Below are 23,910 nucleotides of genomic sequence, written 5' to 3' on the forward strand. Positions count from 1 at the left end.
TCAGAGTCTGCGTTTTCTCATGCTGGATCTCAGCATTAGTGTCCCCTCCACAGGATCTCCTGGGCTGTCAATCATCTTCTGCCAGAGATGCTGTTCTTCTCCTTGAGAGTCCATCCAGTCAACCTCCTTGCCATTACTGACACCTGGCAATTATAAAAAGCACCAGGCATTTTGCCATATTAGTAAGCAGTTATTTAATACCTTTGCTCATTCACTCCAACATTCTATAAGAAAGATGACAAGCACTCTACACTTATCAACTATATGGGGAGTTATACAGAAAACAGGGAGCTCCTGGAGAGCACCAGTTTGTCATCACACCCCCTTGTGACAGATGGACACTGGCATGTAAAACTCCATACCCTGCATTTCTGCTAACAGAGGAGGAATGGATTCACACCTCTTCCAGACGACACCATCAGCAGCAGAAAGGCTGCTGCTGGACAAAAGTAGTCTCATTCCTATTGGGATGCTACAAAATGCTTCCAAGGCATTCCTATTTCTTCTGGGCTGCACAGAAGTACAGCTGCCCACCAAATCTTTGTGTCTCATTCAATGAAGGAAAAGGCTGAATCATTTACAGGTTATATGTTGCCTTCTCTCCCTTTTCAGTTTCTCCAAGTTCCCATATACTTTCCATCCACTCAAGTAACATTTCTGTCTTTCACATGCATGAAACATGTGGGTTGAGAAAGAAGAAGAGGAAAATAAAAGGAATCATGAGGTAGTCAGGATCTTACCATTTCCAGTGCTCAAACGGACACCTCCCAAAAAAATATTACTGGAGAGTGACTCCTTGTCCCACACGGTCAGCTCTAGGCAGACATTATGCATATCCCTTGAATTCAAGCCACTGAAAGTAAAGGTATGATTCCACTGGGGGTTCACACTCTTTTTTATTATGGGAGTTTTGTGTTTTGTAGCTTTGCTGTCATCTGGGAGCAGGTATCTGGGATATATGGAAAAGGAAAATTAAATATGTAAATGGATCATCATGTAATATTCACAAAGAATTACCATCACATAGACTCAAATGGGATCTGGATCCCGTCTCCCCGCTGTTATTAAATTAAGCATATATCTGAAGTGAATATTTTGTATTTGTGCTCCATTTATTCTTATAGTTACAATGTCAGTTACCATCAGTTATCATCACCCCTCAAGTCTTGGGTCTTAACCACAAACTTTTATTTCAGCAAGTTTAACTACAGAAATAATCATAAAAATGTTGGCTAGAAGGGGCTTCTGGAGTCACCACACCCAGTTTCCCTCAAAGCAGGACACGAGATTCTCCAGAAAGAAATGGAAATGACTGATAAGGAAGGAGCATCAGTAGGCTAGCATCATTAATTTGGGCTGCCTAAAGCCCCACTGAGTGTGGAAACACAATGCTGTAAAGTCTGACAAGCTCTTCCCATTTTACCAACCACACAGCTAAACTAGGAAATGTGGTCTGGATGATGGGTAGTGAGGTGGATTGTGAGCTGGTTAAAGGAAAGAAGTAAGAGAGTTGTGATCAGTGGGCCAGAAGCTATCTGGAGAGCTGTATCTAGTGGAGTCCCTCAAGGGTCACTACTGGGACCAGTACTATTCAAAATATTCATGGATGACCTGGAAGAAGGAACAGAGTGTGCTCTCAGCAATTTTGCTGATGACACAAAACTGGGAGGAGTGGCTGACACCCCAGAAGGCTGTGCTGCCATTTAGAAGGACCTACAGAGGCTGCACAAGGAGAAATTTAATGTATTAAAAAAAGGCCAAGGGAAAGAACAACCCCAGGTACCAGTACAGGCTGGGGACTGAGCTGCTGGAGAGCAGCACAGGGGAAAAGGACCTGGGGGTGCTGGTGGATGGAAGGATGACCATGAGCCAGCAATGTGCCCTTGTGGCCAAGAAGGCCAATGGCATCCTGGGGTGCATCAGAAGGGGAGTGGTTAGTAGGTTGAGAGAGGTTCTCCTCCCCCTCTGCTCTGTCCTGGTGAGGCCACATCTGGAATGTGTCCAGTTCTGGGCCCCTCAGTTCCAGAAGGACAGGGAACTGATTGAAGGGTCCAGCGCAGAGTGACCGAGATGACTGAGGGAGTGGAACATCTCCCTTATGAAGAACCATATCCTAAATGTAGCATTTTTTGTATAGTTTGAATTTTGACTCTCCAATACAAAATGCTCCTTATCAAATAAAAAAATGTGTATTTACCATACTGTGAATATTTTTATGTATCCACATGCATACACATGACATAAGTGACACAGACCTTAATTTTTTCAAAATTATGCATTTCTAAAATCACACCTGAAAGCCAGCAGAGCAGGATTTTTAAACATCTTCCTTTAAAGAACATTAAATGTAAAAAACAAGATACAAATTAGAGTTAAGACACTAGGTTGAAGTCAGTGATAGACTTCCTGGGAAACCTCAGGGTTTAAATGTGCTCCTTGACTCTGTACGTGGTAAATAGTTTCCAAAAAAGCGCTAGGAAAAAACCCCCAGCAAAACAGAACAAAAATATTTAGTGTAAGAAAGAAAAATCTTCTCATTTAGCAGAAGGATTTGAATCAAACCAGAATGTCCTCACACACCTAATTGTCTCTTTCTGCATGTTTCTGGTGACATCCATTAGAAAGAACCACAGCTTAATGAAGCATGTCAGCTTTTATAGGTGCTATTTGCAGTTTTACAGGGAATCCAAACAGACTTGTATCTTCCTGAAAACAAGTTTCTTATTCAGGATATAGTGTGGCTATTCCTCTTAGTAAAAAAATATGTACTGTTTCAGTTTCCTGAAAATGTAAATGTCAACATCAGATCATCTATCATCCCCAGTGTGAAAGCCCTAATTAACAACCTCTTGCCTCCAGGAGTAATGAATATTCACCTACCTCTCTCTGCTGCCTCACTGGAGTTGTTTTCTTTTACCACAAGTTATAATCTATAACTGCATATACATGAGCACACTGGGTGCTTATGTATGAATGGTTCTGTTTCTTGGCTGGGTGGTATTTAAATGTGATTGTATTTAACCACTGCGACAACCTGCACCTCTCTGCCCTTGTTCTTTTCAGGATACCATTTCAAGGTCTCGGTTGCTTTTCAGGACTCACAGTCCATACACACAGGTACAGATATACTGGAAAAATCGTTCAGCCAAAATATGATTCAGTGCAGTCATTAATAAAGCAGGGAGAAAAAAATGGCAGACCCTTTCACAAAAGTGTCAGATGTGCCTCCTGATTTCACTGCTGTTAAATTCTTTGCTTCTTTGATGAGGACTTCCAATATACCTCCAGATGGCATGTGAGAGTTTCCCTTTTTTCCTATTTTAAAGCTCTTCTTGCCTATATATAGAACAGAGTTAAAACATTATCATCAGAAATTATGCATACACTGCAAGACTGACTTGTAAATGTAAATTGTCTTGGCTGATTTTTTTAAAACCATTTACTTCAATGGGTTTGAAGTATTTCTTATAAGGAAATTCTCTAAGGGTAGAGAAACTAGTAAGGCAGAGGCAGAAAATTCACTCCATATATGATAAAGAACTTGATCACATAACTAGCTAGTCCTTTCGGGATTACTATGCTGTACAAAAAGAACTGCATGTCCCGTGAGTCCTATCCTCTCTTCAGAATACACTTCCAAAATCACTTATTTTAAGGCAGCCATACAACTACAAGCAAGATATAAAACCTCTGTACCAAAGACTAAAGTGCAGAAGCACACTGAATGTATTCCACGTGTAAGGATGCACTGACCCTCAGAGACTACTACGGATGCTGTGCTCACTGACATCCTACCACTGCAGATTCTCAGGGACTTATCAGAAGGGATTCAGCCTGAAAATATCATGGGAAAAAATCTAAAAAGATCAAGAGTTGTGTTAAAATGTACTAATTAAAAAAAATGCAGATGGAGTATATCTGGACTTTTTAGAAAACAATTAGGTTTTAAGAGAGAAAACCTTGAAATTACTGCTAGCAGAGGGAATGTCTCTTGTCAAAAAAAAAAAAAAAAGAAAAAAAAGAAAAAGAAAAAGAAAGAACTCTAAATATATTAGTCAAATCCTAATGCTAACAAGCAACACCATCCCTAAAACAGTGATATGCTTGTGTCTGGTATATCCATGTACACTGAGATGCTACCAAGTGGTTGCTTTCATAGATGATTGCTGTACCTCATGCTACTACAGTGCAAAGAATTAGTAACATTTTTCCCTGTTCATTGTTGACAACAATAAGGACAATCTAAAGAATTAAAATAACATTTTAAAGGTTAGATTACAGCAGTAATATAGTAACAGTGAGCTACAGTAATGCAGTGTGAAAAAAAGAGAGAAAATTAATAGGCAAGCTTAAGGAAAATTAAGCATTAAAAACTCAGTGAAGTCTATTATTTTGATCAGCTATACACTGTAGATAACTAGCTGAATAAAGAACCTAAAGACTGTTATGCAGACAATTTATATCAGTGAGGCTGCCCTCAATCTTATTACCTAATGTCTGAACATTTTTTTTAATTAGCCATACATCAATACTTGACTGCACACTCCCCCTCTCTCTTCATAAGTTCAATGTAAGAGAAGAGCAAGGAGCAGGAAAAAAGATTTAATGGCTCAAAATTTTCACAGATAAAGACAAGCAGGATATATAAGTATAATTTCAATCTTCACTAATATCATTGCTCGAGTTTAGGTGAGAATGCTTAATACTCAGAGAGATGTTATCATATGCTGCCATTAATGTTTGTTTTACCTTGGAACTGGCCTAGAGGAAGCATTAGGTTCCTGTCTGGGGGAATGTAACGTAAAACAACCGTCAGTTCTCCTTTATATTGAAGCCCAACATCTGTCACAACCTCCACCTGAAAAGAAAACCAAACAAAATCAGAAATCCAGCTAGGGTTAATAAAACACTTTCTCCTTTTAATTTTAATTCTGTTCTACCAACACAATGTTCAAAATATTTCTTACACATATCACAACATACCATCCCACTTCCAGATAAATTATCTGAATTCCAAATTAAATACAAAAACATCTTAGAAAACTTTGTGAGCTTGTCACCAACAAGAAAGGCCAGAAGGAGGATCTGGGGAACTGCAGGTCTGTCAGCCTGACCCTGGTACCAGGGAAGATGATGTAGGATTTCCTCTGAGTGCTCTCATATGGCATGTGCAGGATATCCAGGGGATCAGGTTTAGCAGGCACGGGTTCATGAAAGTCAGGTCCTGCCTGATGAACCTAACTTTCTGTGACTAAGTGATCAGCCTAGTGGATGAGGGAAAGGCTGTGGATGTTTTCTTCAAGGACAACAATTAAAGCCTTTGACACCATCTCCCACAATGCTCTCCTAAATAAGCTTGTGGCTCATGGCTTAGACAAATGTACTCTTTGCTATGCAAAGACCTTGCTGGATTGGCTGAGGCCAGAGACTGGTACTGAATGGAGTTAAACCCAGTCAGTGGCTGGTCCCAAGTGGTGTTCCCTGTGGCTCACTTTCGGGATGAGTCTTGTTAATATCTTCATTAATGATCTGGATGAGGGGATTGAATGAATCCTCAGTGAGTTTGCAGATGAAACCAAGTTGGGAGGGCATGTTGATCTGCCTGAGGGTAGGAAGGCTCTGCAGAGGGACCTGGACAAGCTGGACTGATGGGCTGAGTCTGGACATATGAGTTTCAACAAAGCCAAGTGTTGGGTCCTGCAGCTTGGTTACAACAAGCCCAGGAAACAGTACAGGTTTGGGGAAGAGTGGTTGGAAAGCTGGAAAGCCCAGAGGAAAAGGACCTGGGGTGTTGATTGATAGATGGTTGAATATGAGCCAGCAAAGTGCCCAGGTGCCCCAGAAGGCCAGCATCCTAGCCTGGATCAGAAATAGTGTGTTCAGCAGGACTAGGGAAAATATCATCCCTCTGTACTTGGCACTAGTCAGGGCTCGCCTCAAATCCTGTGTTCGGTTTTGGTTCTCTCACTGCAGAACAAGTTCAGAATAGAACAACAAAGCTGTAGAAGCATCTAGAGGACATGCCTTATGAAGAACATCTGAGGGAACTGGGAGTGTTTAGCCTGGAGAAAAGGCAGCTGAGGGGAGAACTTACTGCTCTCTACATCTGTCTGAAAGGAGGCTGCAGCAAGGGAGAGGTTGGTCTCTTCCTAGTAACAAGCAACAGAACAAGAGGAAATGGTCTCAAGTTGTGCCAGGGAAGGTTTAGATTAGATAATAGAAGAAACTTCTTCATTGAAAGGGTTATTAAACTCTGGAACAGGCTGTCCAGGGTGGTGGTTGAATCACCATTCCTGGAAGTGTTTAAAAGATGTGCAGACGTGGTGCTTAGGAATATGATTTAGCACTGGACTCAGTAACATTACATTAATGGTTGGACTAAATGATCTTAAAGGTCTTTTCCAGCAGGAATGATTCTGTGATTCTATGAAAAAAAGAACTCATTTAAAAATCCTTTTAATGGATTTGGAAATAATCGGACGACACCTTCCAGCTGGAATGGCTGAAATGCTTAGCACTGCACTACTTTTTTTCCTGAGCAGAAGAGCCTCACAACTGTCTTTATTCTTCTCTGTTAGGATTAAAAGAAACCATGCACACACAAATGTCTCCAGATGACAATGAGACCATTGCACAATAAGAAGCTCAATTTCAGACCAACATTGCATACAAACTGCAAGCCAAACAAATACCACATATGCGTCTTATTGGTGTAGACCAGAGGGTACTTAGTAAAAGCAAAATCTTATACCAGCCATAGCTATGACAGAGCTGTAGGAGATATTTCTCTACCTTGACAGCATACCCAACAAAAGTAATTTACATGAAGCAAGCTTGTAAGGAGGATGGTATAATCCTGGCCAGACACAGTGCTGACTAAAACACGTTTGCCATCATTAGCCACTTTCTCTTCCTGCTCTCACCTTGTCTGGACCACAGAGGTAGTCACCCCTGTGGACGAAGTTGAACTAGGAAAATGGTAATGATCTTCTCTGCTGCCTACAAAGTGTGAGGTGTGTACATATTCAAAGAAGAGACCAATTTCCTTATGTATCTTCTGGCAAACTATTTACTCAAACATCCATCTGTGATAGTTTAGATGTAAGCCTCAGAAAGAGCTACACCAAAAAATTAATTACACAGCAATCTGATCCATCTCTCATCTGAGGAAAAGACACAAATAAAACACAGCCTCCTGAAACCCCAAACACAACACTATTTCCTTAAATAAAATGAACACAGAGCAAACAAATCATCTGAATCAATCTTCACGTGACTTGCAGTACAATCTTCTATTTTTCCCACAAAAATAAAAACACACTTTCTGAAATGGCAATCCAGACCACTGAAATTCCTGGGAAGTCTGTCTGCTGCAGGAGCAACCAAGACAGAAGCTTTTAATCCTGAAGTTTACAATAGCTCTTTGAATCTCTTCCAGAAATAAGCATCTTCGGCCAAAGCAGAGAGTGCCCTAGAGACAGAAGTCATCCTGTCCTTGGCTCAGTAGAATGCTAGTCCAGTCTCACAGAACATTTGATTTGCTGTCTGAGAAGCCTTACCTTGTAGCTTCTTAGTTAAGGTGAATAAGAATATAAGAAGACACAATTATAATACAATAACACAATATAAGACACACACAATTAAAAGGTGTAAAGCACTTTAAACTGCAGAAAAAAAGGTTCTATTTCTTTAATGAACTGTTAAGTGCTGGGTAGACTGGAAGTGGTAGGAAAGTCCTTTGCTTTGTGTGCTATTTTTAAAAAATAATTTCTTTACTAGGTCATTTCTCCACTGTGTTTTATTACAAGATGAACTTATCAATTATTTAGAAGGTAGGGGTTTTTTTGTTTTTAAGTAGCCACATGTAAAGCTTTCCTGAAGACTTAAAACACAGTATGTTTTAATTGAATAAAGAGCAATTATACTATTTTTGTTGCATTATTAGACACTCATAATCTCTCATTTTATAAACACATTCTGAAGGAAAAGTAAGTAAGCTTTTCTAAATTTGCTTCAGGGCACTTGGATTAGCCCTTGGAAGCCCTTACCTTGGGCTGGAGCACAAACCACTCATCACCCTGATTTTCAAAGTTCCAGGAATCAAACGGAATTTCCACCTCCCCAAGGAAGCTGTTGCGTCCAAATCTGTCATAGTGCCAGACAGAAAGCTGCAGGGTCCTGGTTTCTAGCTGTGTGTGACTGATGACATACTATCAACCCAAAAAAGAGAAAAAGGAACTCTCAGAATAAGCAGAAATAATACTTTCCACAGTGCCTTTTATAGCTCTAGCTTAATTTCATAAAGCCCACAGCAGGTAACAGATGAAGCACAAAAGAAAGATTTGCTTTCACAGAATCACAGAATCATCTGGGTTGGAAAGGACCTCAGAGATCAAGTCCAACCCTTGATCCACTGCCACTGTGGGTACCAGACCATGGCACTGAGTGCCACATCAGTCTTTTCTTAAAAACCTCCAGGGATGGAGAATCCACCACCTCCCTGGGCAGCCCATTTCAATGCCTGATCATCCTCTCTGTAAAGAATTTTTTCCTAATATCCAACCTAAACCTCCCCTGGCAGAGCTTAAGTCCATGCCCTCTTGTCTAACTGGGAGCTACTTGGGAGAAGAGACTGACCCTCCCCTGGCTCCAGCCTCCTTTCAGGGAGTTGTAGAGAGCGATGAGGTCTCGCCTGAACCTCCTCTTCTCCAGGCTGAACACCCCCAGCTCCCTCAGCCCTTCCTCACAGGACTTGTGCTGGATCCTTTCACAGCCTCCTTGCTCTTCTCTGGACCTGCTCCAGCACCTCAACCTCCTTCCTGAACTGCGGGGCCCAGAACTGGACACAGGACTCAAGCTGCGGCCTCACCAGGGCTGAATACAGGGGCAGAATCCCTTCCCTGGACCTGTTGGCCACGCTGTTCCTGATACAGGCCAGGATGCCATTGGCCTTCTTGGCCACCTGGGCACACTGCTGGCTCATGTTCAGCTTCCTGTCAATCCAGACTCCCAGGTCCCTTTCTGTCTGGCTGCTCTCAGCCACTCTGTCCCCAGCCTGGAGCTCCCCATGGGGTTGTTGTGGCCAAAGTACAGGACCCGGCACTTGGCCCTGTTGAACCTCATCCCACTGGAATCAGCCCAACTCTCCAGTCTGTCCAGGTCCCTCTGCAGAGCCCTCCTGCCTTCCAGCTGATCCACACTTCCCCCCAGCTTAGTGTCATCTGTGACACTTTCGTTGTAAACAAATCTGATCTAGCTAGAAAGTTCATAATGTTCATGTTAAATCTAACTCTTTTCTTTGTGGTATGCATCCAGTGGTAGCTAGTGTTGCTATCATGATTGGTTTTCTTTATTATTTACCGGGTATATATAACTATCAAGTACATTACAGTGCTTAAAATTATGAATCTGTTAATTCCTTTTAAGTTTATGTAAAAGAAGGGGATCAACATCAAAGTTTAGTTCGTCAGAAGAAACCCCACCGGTTCTGAAGAGTCTGCTGTACACTGCTTTCTAGAAAAAAAATTTCTTTTTAATTGTATCTTTGTATCTTATTAAAAAATTGTTCTGAAAAACTGTAAAACTGCATCTGTAAAGCATGCACGAAGGATATCAGTTTAGTAACCATTGTTGATTTAGAAAGCTATTAAAAAACCTCCTCTACAGAAACAGCATATTCTAGCAAAGACACATGAAATTACAAACATCTGGAACTCTAGCTCAGCACACTCTGCTTTTAGCAAAAGGCTCATTAAATCCCTGAATTTCACCCTCCTCCTAGCATTAGCTGGAGAGACCCATATGTCTTCTTTTTTGCATCAGGAACAATGTCTGTACACAGAGACATATTCTCCAAAAGCTGAAACAGTCAGGTCAATTGGCAAGCCACACAAGTAGGCTATTAATACAAAGATACTTCTACAATGCCTAATCCTAGATGCTAACAGTTCCACTGTGAGAGATGTCGTATTTTGCAAAAATGGAATAAAAGTGAAAGAGGGAATATACAGATTGATTTCATTATTTTTCTCTTTATTCCCTCATTATTTTCCCTTAAATTTGGGACTAGCAGATGTAGCTCTTTCTTACCTACCCATAATTCAGGTAAGTTCTCTCTGTTAAAATTTGCATTTTTACCAAGCTGTTGGGTCCTAGGCTCACTAAGTTCCCTACCTGCAAACATTTAGTGCTATGTTCCTTGACAAAAAGAATCTAGCACCACTTTTTTTTCCAGTTCAGGCAAGTCTTAACTTTACTGTAAACCATTTAATATGAAACTGTAAAAGAGACTCTCCTTTGGCAAGCTGTCTGGCCAGACCAAGAGTGTGGAAGTCTGCAAAATGGTTTTGTTGCCAGGTTAAGCCAAGTACACCATCCAGAGAATGTCTATTAGCCTCTATTATAAGAAACATATTTAAACCATCAGTGAAAGTACAACAAAAAATATATATTTCAAGAAAAAAAAAAAGGAGTTTCTGGCCTCCTGGCAGGCAGCTGGGATAACTCTTGTCAATCAACAGTCAAGAGGAATCACCAGAAGCCTTGTAGTTCAGGTGCCAGACAGGCAGTGAACTGGGCAGAAACTCTGCCATCCCCACCTGCAGCACAGGGCCAAGGAGGTTGTGAGGAGCTCAGAATAGTTCAGCCTCTGAGGTGGACATGAGTTAAAGGCAAGGAAGCAAAGAGGCTGAGCTTTGTGTTCCATCAATCCTCAGGGAAGTATCCTGTCATTGTCTTTTGCAATAGAGAATGAACGTCGCCACAGCTCTTTAGGAAGGCAGGGAGTAAAGTGGTTGTTGTCATTTCCTTATCAAAGTCAGTTCTGGTTTATAAATACATTAAAGCCTCTAGAGAAATTCAGATCAACAAAATCTCTTCAAAAATTGGTTAGAGGGGAAGTTTTAAGCTAGCTCTTCTTCAGCATCAGTTGCTAACAGAGTGTATGAAAGCTTTAAGGTGTTTTTTACAACTCTGAGCTCAAGGTTAGATGGGAACATCAGCAGTAGTGACAGAGATCTACAGGATCAAATAGAAGTTTTACCTGTAAAGGAGAGAAACAAATAAAACCTAAATGCTGAAAGCCAGAAATTACAACTCAGAATCACTAGATGCTTCTGCTTAAACACCTTCCCTTTTGAGGCATCATTTCCAAATTCTAATCCCCATATTGGAATACCTATGTAAAATGCCTGTGAGCACAAGTGGAACATTCATCAGAGCCTGAGAGAGGGACAGTGTTCTCACCTTCAGCGTTTCATTGAATTCTGGATTAGTGCTGTTACTTTTAATTTTGGTCTTGCGTTTACTCTGGCGGGATTTATCAGGCAAAAGGTATGCTTTGACATATCTGTAGATGAAACAGGAAGTTATTAGCAAGGAATAAAAATTACCATTTTGAGTATGGACCTGACATTGCTGCATCAGTAACAGATACGAGCAAATTAATTTTTGCAGTCTAAATGACATACACATGCAACAGAATATCTGTAACAAGGTAAGGTCTCTACCTACAAACACATTTTAGTCAGATAGGATTAGAATAACAAAAGGTAGAAGTAGATTACTTTATTCATCGTCAGAAAGGCAGAAAACTTTTCCTTTTTAAATATACGGTTAGTGATTTGCTACATATGACAATACATAAACTGAAAAGACAACAGAATGAAAAACTTTGTACCTTATAGAAGATAGGATTACATGTGATTAGAGACACTAAGTACTACTTCCTGATGTGAGAATTTACACATTATACTGAAAACTATGAGAAGCTCAGAAAATATGATCCCTACGATAAGAAACGATGAATGCATGAAACCACAGTTATTCCTAACCCTTCCTTTCAAAACACCCTTCTCATACTCTTTAGTTTCAGTTCTAGAGGAAAATCAGTTCAGCCCCCCTATTCCCTCACGCTTTTGTCCTTTACTGTCAAGTGGATTAATATTACTGTTTCCCCAAAACAGGCACACATTGCCCTAATAAACATATAGAAAATGCGTTTCTCACAGGGAATCCAAAATAAACCATCATCAGTATGCTGGCTTATAGCAACGGGATCCTATGAGTACTCAGGCTCATATCACAACTCCAGGCTATGTCACTGACTACAGATGGCATCACGGCAGAGGACATCCCTAACAGAGCTTAAAAGGCAATTATTCTCTGTGCTTACGGATCAGTCCTTTGCTTCTTCTCATCTGCAACAGCCAGGTTTCGGCAACTTTTCACCAGGATGTTGAGGGCACCTGTTTTGTAGCTGTAGGTAATGTTGAGAAGGATTTCACCACTGATCCTCACGTTGCCATAGTCACCAGTCTCACTATATACACTCAACATGCTGTTAATGCTAGTCTAGATGGGAAGAGAAAAAGGTCTTAGAGGCTTTAACAAATTACTCTTTTTCCAGAGTCTGCTTTTTTCATGCAGCCTTGCAATACTGTCACACACTTGTTAGACTTGCTATGATAACAGACATATCATAGACCACAAATATCATCTTTTGTTGCAAAAGGGAAGAATAACCACAATTAATAGTAGCTTAGATGTCTAGACGGTTTAGTAGCTTAGATGTCTAGACAATTGATATTTTTCCATGCAGGACTCAAACCTATTTATAAAAATGACTAAATCTAAATAACCACCATTTAATTAACGCATGAACTAAAGAGCAGACACACTACATAAATTATAAATTCACATACGTTCCAAACAGGAAAAAAAAAAAAAAATGACCTCTCTATCTCAGTTGTCCACCTCATTTTACTGTCTCATAAAACAACTGCTGACAGAACCATCAGAAAAAGTTAAGGATACTTCCCATAATGGAGATGGTGTAAATTCATGTTTGTTTGAAGTGACACCTCTCATTAGCAACTGTAAAAGAATGTGCAAACTCTACTACCCACCTTTTCTGCAATTTTCCTCATGCTAAAAAGGTCTGGCAATAATCCTACAAATTTTTCCATTACAATATAATAAATCACCACTCAAACTTTCTTTCACTCATACCATGCAGAGTATTGCTATGATGATTTCATCCTCCAAAAGACTACAATTAGGAAAGGACTAAATATTTTTAAAGAGCAATATACACACCCTCAGAACGAGAGGCATTTAAGTGATTTGGCACACATTTTGTTTTGAGTTGTTGAGTAAAACTGCTCAAAAACATATATAACTGTCTAAATCCTAAGAGACAGAAACTTTGCAAAACATACCGGTACAGTCTTCAACAAAAAAGGAGAAAAGAGAGAGAAACCTTAATATAAGTTAAGCAGAGGATTCAGGAGAACTCACAGTATCGCCATCTGTTTCAGGCACGTTTAAATATGTCCACTTTCTGTCGGAGCTTTCTGGGGAATTCTTTAAAGAAGGAAGTGCAAAAGATCAAGAGAAAAGAGCATTATATAGCTGCAAGAAGGAAGAATAAGTACAGATATATAAACTGGTAAAGGAAGTTTGCATTGCAAAGCCACAGAAAGAGAAGTAGGGGAGAGAGAGGGGAGAGAAAGGGGAGAGGGGAAGGGGAAAGAGAGGGGAAAGGAAAAGAGAGGGGAAGGGGAAAGAGAGGGGAAGGGGAAAGAGAGGGGAAGGGGAAAGAGAGGGGAAGGGGAAAGAGAGGGAAAGGGGAAAGAGAGGGGAAGGGGAAAGAGAGGGGAAGGGGAAAGAGAGGGGAAGGGGAAAGAGAGGGAAACGGGAGAGAGAGGGAAACGGGAGAGAGAGGGAAACGGGAGAGAGAGGGAAACGGGAGAGAGGAGAAAGCAAAGGAGGTATCACAAAACCAGAGAAATGAAAAGTGTGTTCCATATACTTCAAGTACTGAAGGACTCACGGCTCAAGGTTATTAAACAGAAATGAAGTATCTGCTGTATCAGAAGGCAGCAATTACATTTTAGAAAATCAACTCAGCAGATTTGGATTTGTGCTGCATTCTATTTGGATTTTCTGTCTTTTACACCTGCATGAAATTGATCCTCATCTAAGCTGGCCAAAGACTAAGCATTCATATGTTAGCAGGATCAGTGCCTTTGTGAGACATTACAGTCTCCCTGAGGAGTTCAAAAGAATTGATAAAAAACCCACCCTGACTGTTTAAACACTCTTCATACAGTAATAGAATATTTGGGGAAATACTTTCTCCACTCGTTGTTAAAGAAGCATCTGGAAGTCTCACCAATGACCTCAAGGGAAAAAACATTTTGATCTACCTCTTTCTTTATCAGCATCAAGGAAGAAGGAAGAGCACAGTCAATGGGAACAAACAATGATTATTCATAAAGTTAATTTTTTACATCATATAAGAATAATAAGAGTTAAAAAGGGTATTTTGTTTTGGCCTTCCTTATTTTTTTACAAAGAAAAATGCTTATCCTTTTATTCTTTTCTACAATTGGCTGAAAGTCCATGAACAGGCCTGGTTAAAATTACCAGAGATTCAGCAACACACAATGACAAATGTGTCATATTTCCTCCTACCCCTAACATTCCTCAAGCAAAATTCCAGCCTTTACCATTGATGCATTTCCACCTCTACGATACATGAAAATGGGTTCCCTGCCAGTGAATTTACCAGTCCCAGTCTGTGCTACAAAATGCCTGAATTCTCCCTATAAATGGAAAGTAAGAATTTGTGTCCACTTCAGAAAACCAACAAGGTTATACCAGCATGAGGAGATGGACAAGTTTCTCTACTGAATCCAAATATTCTTTTTCTTGATTTTAAGGGAAGTTGACAGGGATGAATGACTGGGGAAAAAAAGCCAACAGAAAGTCCTAAGCAAAGAGATATCCTCTGAACCTAGAGCTTACACAAACACAATTTCTGAAGTGCTTATAAACCACAAAAAGATAACACAAATTTAGTAGAAGTACTTGATAACTTGACTTTTTTTTCCACAGTCTTTGTTCTGTGGCATTTACATTGGACATCAAATACACTAAATGTAATGTTCTTAAGAAATCTACTCATTTTCTTGTTTCATAAGTAGTGAACAACCACCACATATGGAAAGCCCCACTTTAGTACCTTAACAACACTTATGTTTGCTTTGCGTTACATCTCTCCAGTAAGTCACTGGAAAAATTCAGTTTTACTGATATGATGGCTCCTTCCAACACCACATTAATGTGTTTAGGAGAGGAATCAATGAAGTCTGCTGGGAAAACTAAATGCACAGTTTATATATTAGGTTTGGGGGAAAAAAATGCAAAAAGAAAATTGTCCTCATGCTGAGAGCTGACATACAGTTCCTGTTCAGTGTAACCTTCCATTTCCATTTTTGCTCACTTGTGTTACAGGCAGATTAGGTATGTTTAACCCTCTGAGATATTTCTCTCTTTAGCTCAAATCCCATTGTCAGAGTACCCCTACAGTACTCTGAATTCTCGTGTTTGAAAAAAGAACGAAAACACTAAGAAAACCATGCATGTAGGGCATACTGCTTATTAGTAACATTCCAATGTTGGTAAGTATGGCAAGAAACAAAAAGATATAACTGAATAATACTACAATTACTGCAGAAGGTAAAAAAAGTTATAATCACCAAAATAGCCAAGAATATCCCTTCTCACTGTAAAGAGAAGCATTTCTCAGATGTGGGTGACATAGCAATCGTGTCATGAAGAAAAGGAGAAGCTGGGTTGATGAATGGACAATGACGCCACAGAATATCTATGCACACACACACACACAAGTATTTTTCTCCTCAAATCAGAAAATGATTTAAGATGGAAGATCCCACCAGCCTTGTTCTCTTCCATTTCAGGAAAATTAAGATCAAGTGCTCCACTTGCTGAAAAGTCATGCACTGCAAACACCTATGGTTTGCCTTCTCCACACGTCAGCTTGGGACTAACCCGAGCATATGAAGAAATCTACTGATGAGTATGCAACATGATTTTCTATTACCAGCATTTTAGCTTTGAAGAGCATTAAAAATAGAAATAGATTAAGAAAGAAGAGAAGAGAAGAGAAGAGAATAAGAAAACTACGTTAAAGGATGTTTCTCAAGTGCAGGATGAAAGATGATCTGTTGCTAAAGCAGTATGAAATTTTGAGGAACAATGGTCTTTTGTCAAAGAAAAAAGCATGTTATCTACTGAAGATCTTACTGTTGATAATCCACTTGTCATATGTCCATGTGTCCTTGAATAACGAGAAGCCACTATATCATCAATATCTTCTTCTGTTTCATGCAGATAATCCTAAATGACAAACAGGCATTTTAGTTGCCATGTTCTGCTCTGTATTTGGTCAGCCTCTACAGGTTAGGTTTTTTTCATATATTTTCCACTTTATGCAGACAGTGCAGGATGCATTCAACATTCTAATCTCTAGAGGAATTTTGATTTACGTTTTCTGCATCCTTGCACAGACACACAGAATGAAGGGGAAAAGACACTGTCATGGTTTCAGGGTTCAATTGCTTAAGAAGTGAAAAACTTAACACACATGGTGGGTACCTTACTCTGGAGACACATGGCTCTGCAGGGCCAACAACTGTGCACATAAACAAAACCTCCTTCCTTGTCTACTAGCAGTCCCATGTGAATTACCTTCTTCTATTTACTAGTATTTGCATTCAGGAACTCAGATTTGGAAATCTTTAATGGACATGGGGAGAATTTTTCAAATCTTAACAAATAAATCAGTAAAACAAGGTCTGATACAAGGAAGGCAGGGGATCATTGGTGTACATCTACCTGAAGAAATTTGTGACCAGAAGCCATTAGATGATTGATTTCCTGGTTACAGACCAAGTTCCATGTTTTTATGGGATGTATTTTTTACAATCCAGTAATCCAATTTTCCAATTAATATCCACATTGATATCAGTCATGCTCACATGCACACAAATGGACAAGAACACGATTTGCATTACACTTGCACCCTTATGCAATGTCTTTCATGACAGACAATTTTGTGAACATAATCATTAACAAAGATCCATTTTCCATCAGGAAGTGCTGAAAGCACCAGTTTATTGCCAAACCACACAGGAAGAAATTTGTCCTTTCATCATACACACTGAATATTTGGGGAGTAAAAACATGAAACAAAACCAAATAGTTGATGTGCATGTTTTAAAAATAAAGAAATTCCCCTACTATCTAAATAATTAAACAAATTGAAAAATCTGTAATTGCAGAGCTTCATACGTGTGCCTGAGTTTTAATAAGCAAGGCTGAACAGTAATATTTTATCTCATATGCAGAAAAAAATAATCTTCCTTTTTTAAACACAGCAATAAGGTAAGAAACTAAAAATAAACTTAAAATCTGCTTGATGGTCCTAATAGGACAGTTAAATTTCAGTAAAAGTTACAGGGGAAAAAAACAGCAGACAACTATAATCCTATAAAGTGTAGCATGGAAATTTCAAGTGTTAAAGCATTAAACCAGGTATTTTGAAAGACTGCTTTAAGTTTTCGTGGAAGTCACATGTTCAACTTCCTTAAACCTGCATCACAGCTACAAAAATCTCACGTGGTGACCTACCTCACTCTCTATGGACTTAGTCATTCTCACTCTCCTAAACGAAACAAATTACTGTATTCAAACTCAGCAGTCTCAAAAGTTCTATGCTCATCAGAAAAAACACAGCAGAGAAGGAATGCTGCTGGAGAGCTGAACTGTCACAGTTTGTGTGAAGATCCGCAGAGCATTTGCCATCAGCGTGCATAAAACTGGCTGCTGTATTTCCTTTGCTCCAGTGACTGAACTGAAATAAAATCAGCTGCAAGTGATGCAAACTTTTCTATTACCAATTCCCAATTGTAACTGCATACTTAATACTGAACAGCAGAAAATCAGGACACACCATCCCTCTAGGGTCCCAAATTTACATACTGAAGCAAAAATTCCTAATTCCTCTCAGCTGTCTGCTCTTACAATGAGCCTCTTCTGCTGGTCTCTTCTCTTTCTAAAGGCACTGTTGCCACTTGACAGAAACGAAAACAAGTCACAGATATTTTATGTTCTAAGGAAAAATCCATGGAGACCCAGGCACAACAGAACTATTTCAGGGAGACAGAGTGCTGAACCCTTTAAAAATAAAATTGTAAAAACCCTAAAATAGAAACAAAAACCTTACATCAGCCTTCACTTATATTCTCTTTGACTACAAAATTCAGCTGATGTGCCCAGGTTTAAAACTTGGTGCAAGAATATATGATTTGCTTTATTGCCCATACAACAGGAAGAAGCAATTCTGGTAATACATACACAACTCTTCCTTTTACACTGTTGTATACATACCTTTGGAATTTAAAATAAACAATGCTACATTTTTAATGCTCAATAATAAAACACAGGACAAAAAAACCCATAAGGCAACATCTTCAGCCTGGGGTGTTTCAGGTTCGGATACTGAAATAAACAGTGCTTCACAAAAAGTACAAATGACATCAAGCTATCTACCATTTTTTGCCTGCCAGCAGACATCTAAAGCTAAAGAAATGGTTAACATTTAACCTATGCCCTTAATTCATTTTTTACCACAACGATTATGTTTCTCAAGAGGTGTTCCAGAACTGCAACTCCATAATTGGTTAGTGTTATTAGCTTATTAAAGTTAGAGCTAGTAAGACTTTAATCTCATGCTCTCCAGTGAGGCTTATAAAATGCATATTATCCAATTACTTCTAATAAATCAGCAGAGCATGTAATGAACACCTCTTGGTTAGGAATTCAACACACATCTCTCTAGATGGGAGGCACAGTCCCACAGCTCTGCTTTCAGCTCCCATCATCCAGAAAGAAGAGAATGAAGGACCTCAGTTAGTTCCACCAGCTGGCCAGAGGAAAAGGTGTAATTTTTCTCAGGCTGCAGCAGTTCTTGGTTTTTTTATCAGATATCTTTCTGCCTTTTCTATTTAGCAGCAAAGAAGACAAATTCCACCAGGAATAAAAAACTTCCTCTCAAAAGACTGGACTCATAATGAATACAGGGCAAGACTGAAGGACTCCTGTGAGTTAAAGTATGCTAAAACCCACCATAACACTGAAGTTGATGAATGCAGCCAACTGACTTCATTAAGACAGAGGAAGCAAGGAGATGGAGAGAATCAGAAATCTACAAACTCTATTATGAATGAAGTTTAGAGAAGGGGAATTAGCACACTCACAAGTCATGGTTTTAAACTCTTAAGGTTATTCCGTAAGAGAGGTCCCCTGTGTGACTCTCCCCCTCTGCTCCTGTGAGCCCCCACCTTGAGTACTGTGTCCAGTTCCGGAGTCCCCAACATAAGAATGTCAAAGAGCTCCTGGAACGTGTCCAGAGGAGAGCCACAAAAGCAATCAAAGGACTGAGGGACCTCCTCTATGAAGACAGACTAAAGAAGTTGGGGTTGTCCAGCCTGGAGGGGGCTCCCACGTGACTTTATAAGGGCTTTCCATCCCTGAAGGGAGCCTACAAGAAAGCTGGAGTAGGACTTTTTGCACAGGCATATAGTGAAAGGACATGGGACAATGCTTTAGAACTTGAACAGGGGAGATTTAGACTAGATATTAGGAGGAAATTCTTTACTATAAGAGGTGGTGAGATGCTGGAACAGGTTGCCCACTGAAGTTATGTGGCTGCCCCCTCCCTGGTGGTGTTCAAGGCCAGGTTGGATGGGGCTTTGAGCATCCTGGTCTGGTGGGAGGTGTCCCTGCCCATGCACGGGGGTTGATCTAGATGAACCCTTCCTATTCTATGATTATGTTAGCAAAGAAGCTAGAGAGAGAGAGCTGCAATCTGAAATTTCATTCATAGTCAGCAAGAAAAGAAAGAGTAAAGGAAAAAAATGAGGAAGACAAAGAAAAACTAAGAATAGAAAGTCACTCTGGATTGGCATCTCTGGTACCTGCCTCAGATAAACTCCTTGGTGACAACTACTGTACTATGTACAGTTAGAGCAGGAAACTAATAAATAGATATGTAAAGCTTGCATTTTCTGATTTTATGCTTTTTTTCTGCGATCTTTTCTATCTTCCTTTTCCATCTTCCTTTTCTTTACTACAATTAAAAAATAAACAATTTATCTTCCTAAGATCATTTTTCTTTACTACAATTAAAAAAACAATTTATTTTTTAAGTTTTTCTTCCACAGAAGTCTTACACACCCAAACAGAGCAATGCTGCAGGCAAATTATCTGAGTGTTAGCAATCCAAGAAACAGATGGGAATCCCAACCCATTGTTTTCCATCATACCACAAGTATCAAATGCTGCAAGAAAGGGAGACATCTCAGCCAGCCAATGCTTTTCTGAAAAGATGGTAGGGAAGGACTATAACAATAGACAAAAAGCATAAACCATAACACAGAGGGTTATAGTTTTTTAAGCTACCAATACACATTTGGAAAGTCAGAACAAACTATGATTAGAGGAAGAACTATTTAAATAACTTTTTTTCCTTCCTCATGCATATTTAACAAGCTTAGAAATTCTATAGCCTTGATGCACATCTGCAACCTGTGTGTCCTGGATATGTGCATAAAAGAGGAGAGGGAAGTTGTGAATCACTTGGGAAAAGCAGCCCATAGAAGACATAAAAAAAATTAATGGAAATATTTGTCAGAAAGCAGTGAGCAGGAGGAAGAGGCAAGCAGCAGTGGCAGAATAGAAAGCTGGGGCTTCAGTTGCTAAAAAATATGTAATGAGAAAATCAGACCCAGAAGAGGTTAAAGACTTTAAAGTATAATATTTTTCCACAGGAAAATCAAAACCTAAGAAAGTATGAATTAACAGGAGCTTGAATCATGTGTAATATAGTGCTTGAAATTCATTTTCAGGCCAGATTTCTTTCACCTGTAAACTCAATAAATAGCAAATCAATAACAAATTACACCTGTGATTATTCATAAGAATCATTTAGTACCCAACATACTGTATGAAGATGAAGCTGTTTAAAAACTCAATAAATATCCCTAAAACAACATTCTGCATTACTTAGATTTTATACAGATATACAGATAGTCCTGATTTCATAAATCTGAAGAAATAGGATTTCCACCACATAAACATTTGCACATTCATAACTCACCAGTTCCTGGTCTAGGGCACTAGGTACAGATTTGCTTCTTATGCTCAGAGTGTCCTCATTTCCTTCAGAGAAAGATTCACTCAAATCTATCTCAGATCGGCTACGATCTGGAAAATAAAAATAATTAAAATGTTTGCTATAATTCATACAAAAGTAAGTCGGTTTAATCTCCCACACTTTAGTAAGTGTTGTCTTACCTAAAATACTGTTTTTATTTCTTTCTTAAAAGAAACAATTGGGTGTATCTATCACAACTGTGACAACAGAACATCAATATGTTTTTTAAGAAAGTTTTCTGATGCTGTTCAGACTTCTGATCAGTAACTTTCCTCCTAAAATATTTACCTGCTGTAGTTATCTCCTGTTAATGATACTATAAGCTCAAATTTTTACTTTGTTGGTAGTGAAATTAACAGGAGATATTTACTTGAAGTCTAAGTGTTCACAGTCACAGTGAATATCACATCTCCCACCACCATCAAATTTCCCCCCATCATCTGTTTCAGAAATAAGCAACAAGGGATACAGAAGGACAAAGAAAATACTTCTGCTGTTACTAGTGTTCCCTGTGCAAAAAAGGAGAAGGAAACAAACAATTTTCCTTTGGTCCTACATGTGTTTCATTTACTCTACAGGCATGAGACATCTTAGGTATCTTGGAGAATGATTTTCTCAGTCCTCCCAATAGAAATCATTTGTGGAACTGTTCAATATATTGAGAAAGAAATAGGAGGAAGAGAACCCTTTGAGATCCTGCAAATAGGAATCTGTAGTTTTAAACTGTTTATCTTCAACCTGGGCTGCAGTTTTAAACTGTTCACCTTCAACATGGGCTATAGCTGATGTGACAGGAAAGGTCACTTTCCTGAGCTTAAAGTCCTTTGAGATCTCTCAAGAAGGAGATAATGAAGAGTCTGATGCTTTTTCCCAGGTTGCTTGCAATTACGCTCAGCATCCACTTGCTTTGGTAACATAAGGCCAGCTCTCTTCCACCACAAAACCCTCTATTTTATAAGGTAGCAGAAACAGTAGAATTTTCATTTCACAAAGAAGCAGTAGTCTATAACACCTCTGTTTCATTACACAGGATCCTCAAAGAAACTCTGAAGCTTTCAAGCAGAGAAATCTAATGTGAAGAACATTATCTCCTTTGATCACCTCTGTGGGATATGCCATCGGGTTTCTGCTTTGGGCTAAATTCAGCTGGAGGAAAGCAAGCCCTGCTGTGTTTCAGAGTGAAACCTGTGAATACGAACTCACTCAGCCCTGTAAGAAGCCGACTGAATGCCTGGGAGAAGTAGGAGAGTGCAGGATGCTCCTGCCTCCTATTTCAGGTAGGAACAGCAGGATCTCCACCCTCTGTCGCAAAGTGGCTCTGATAGCATCTTCCTGTGCAAGCCTCATTTACCTTACAGCCTCCAATGAAATGAGATAAATTACAGCTGACTGGTTTAGAGCATGACATAAAAAAATGAAGAGTCATGAAGTCCACAAGGGATTTGTTCTCTCACAGCTTTTTGTTTCCCAAATTTGCTTTTGGGCAAAGTGGGCACGAAATGTAATGGCAGCAGCACAGTAGTATTTTGTACAGATTGGAGATAGGTAGTATTTTATAGAGTTTACCACACAAAGGACTAATTTAACAATGCACAGTTATAAATGAAATCTTGTAACAATTCTAAGAGTATATAATTTACCTAATATTAACATTGTGCCAACATTATTGGGGTTAGGTTTACCGTTTTTTCCAATATAAAACTTGTGGAGTGGTACAAGGTTGGTTAGTAATAGGGAAAATTTTTAGGGAGAATTAATATAAATAAATTTATGAAACATCTGGTCTTCCAAAGTGTTTTAAAAATGAAAAGAGCAGAGTCACAAGAATAGGAATAATCCACTGACAGCAGAAAGGAGAAAAAGACCTCATACTTGCCTGATGACAAAGATACCCTTGAAACTGCAATGGAAGGTGTTCCAGACACTTTCCTACAGTGCTTCTTTACTAAATCTTCAGGTACACTTTCACTTGCTGGAATAATCATGCCATTTTCTAAGCCAGTGTCCTGCTCAGTAAGAAAAATGCACAACCCATAAATACAAAAAGCAAACTTATTCTCTATCAGTCTAGAGAAGCGTAATTTCTATTAGCTCCCAGAATTCCAAAGCTACTTTAGCATCCAGTCTATTTCTGAATATATTTAGATTACAATTTAATCTTCTCTGCTTACAACAGATCATGCATAAAATTGCTCCAAGATATAATCATGCAAACATTCTGAGTCTGCAGCTGAAGAATCAGAGAATGAATCTGGATTGAGAGGAAGGAAGTGAATCACTAAAATCTATTAGAAGTTCACTTAGCTTGGAAATTTTTATATTAAAAAAGGTTTTTTACCAGTATAATAATTTCAGTCCAAATGGACTTGCATGAATTAAATTATAGCAATTTAACCCCTTAAATAAAGGGGGCAAACATAAATAAATATGTTTGGTATCATTATGACTTTTTGCCTTCCTGAAAAGGAACAGCTAATGACATAAGTCCATCTAAATTAAATGCATTGGCTTTTTTCAACAAAACCTAATGCACAAAATCATGTCAATTTGTATGCCAACAAAAATATAAATTAAAAAAAACTATTAATCTTTTTACAGCTCCTGAAACTTCCCTTCGTATATACTAACTTACTTTTTTATTAGAAAAGATAATATGTTAATATGTTACCAAATATTTGGAAGCTAGAAAAAATCTGATGCATCCAATGGGGCTCTGATCTCATGCTCATCTACTTTTTTTTTAAACATTAAATGGTAAACAGCATTACCTTTGACTATAGATTTTGTTTTCTTTGTACACTTAAGTCATGGTGATTTGAAATATCTTG

General features: G+C 39.0%; 1 protein-coding gene across 1 annotated transcript in view; it reads right to left on the minus strand.

The window, feature by feature from the left end:
- The window catches only part of SYTL5 (synaptotagmin like 5), a 52,301-nt gene continuing 28,391 nt past the window's right edge, over window positions 1–23,910 (minus strand). The window contains exons 7-17 of the mRNA XM_008500321.2: window positions 22,959–23,088; window positions 21,026–21,132; window positions 16,111–16,203; window positions 13,297–13,362; window positions 12,173–12,351; window positions 11,245–11,347; window positions 8,049–8,210; window positions 4,750–4,858; window positions 3,201–3,336; window positions 741–949; window positions 1–143 (exon numbers count right to left, since the gene is read on the minus strand). Of these exons, the coding sequence (XP_008498543.2) occupies window positions 1–143; window positions 741–949; window positions 3,201–3,336; window positions 4,750–4,858; window positions 8,049–8,210; window positions 11,245–11,347; window positions 12,173–12,351; window positions 13,297–13,362; window positions 16,111–16,203; window positions 21,026–21,132; window positions 22,959–23,088 (1,437 nt within the window). The remainder of the gene's footprint in view (window positions 144–740; window positions 950–3,200; window positions 3,337–4,749; window positions 4,859–8,048; window positions 8,211–11,244; window positions 11,348–12,172; window positions 12,352–13,296; window positions 13,363–16,110; window positions 16,204–21,025; window positions 21,133–22,958; window positions 23,089–23,910) is intronic.

Source organism: Calypte anna, chromosome 1, assembly GCF_003957555.1.
Source record: "Calypte anna isolate BGI_N300 chromosome 1, bCalAnn1_v1.p, whole genome shotgun sequence".
NCBI classification, from domain to species: domain Eukaryota; kingdom Metazoa; phylum Chordata; class Aves; order Apodiformes; family Trochilidae; genus Calypte; species Calypte anna.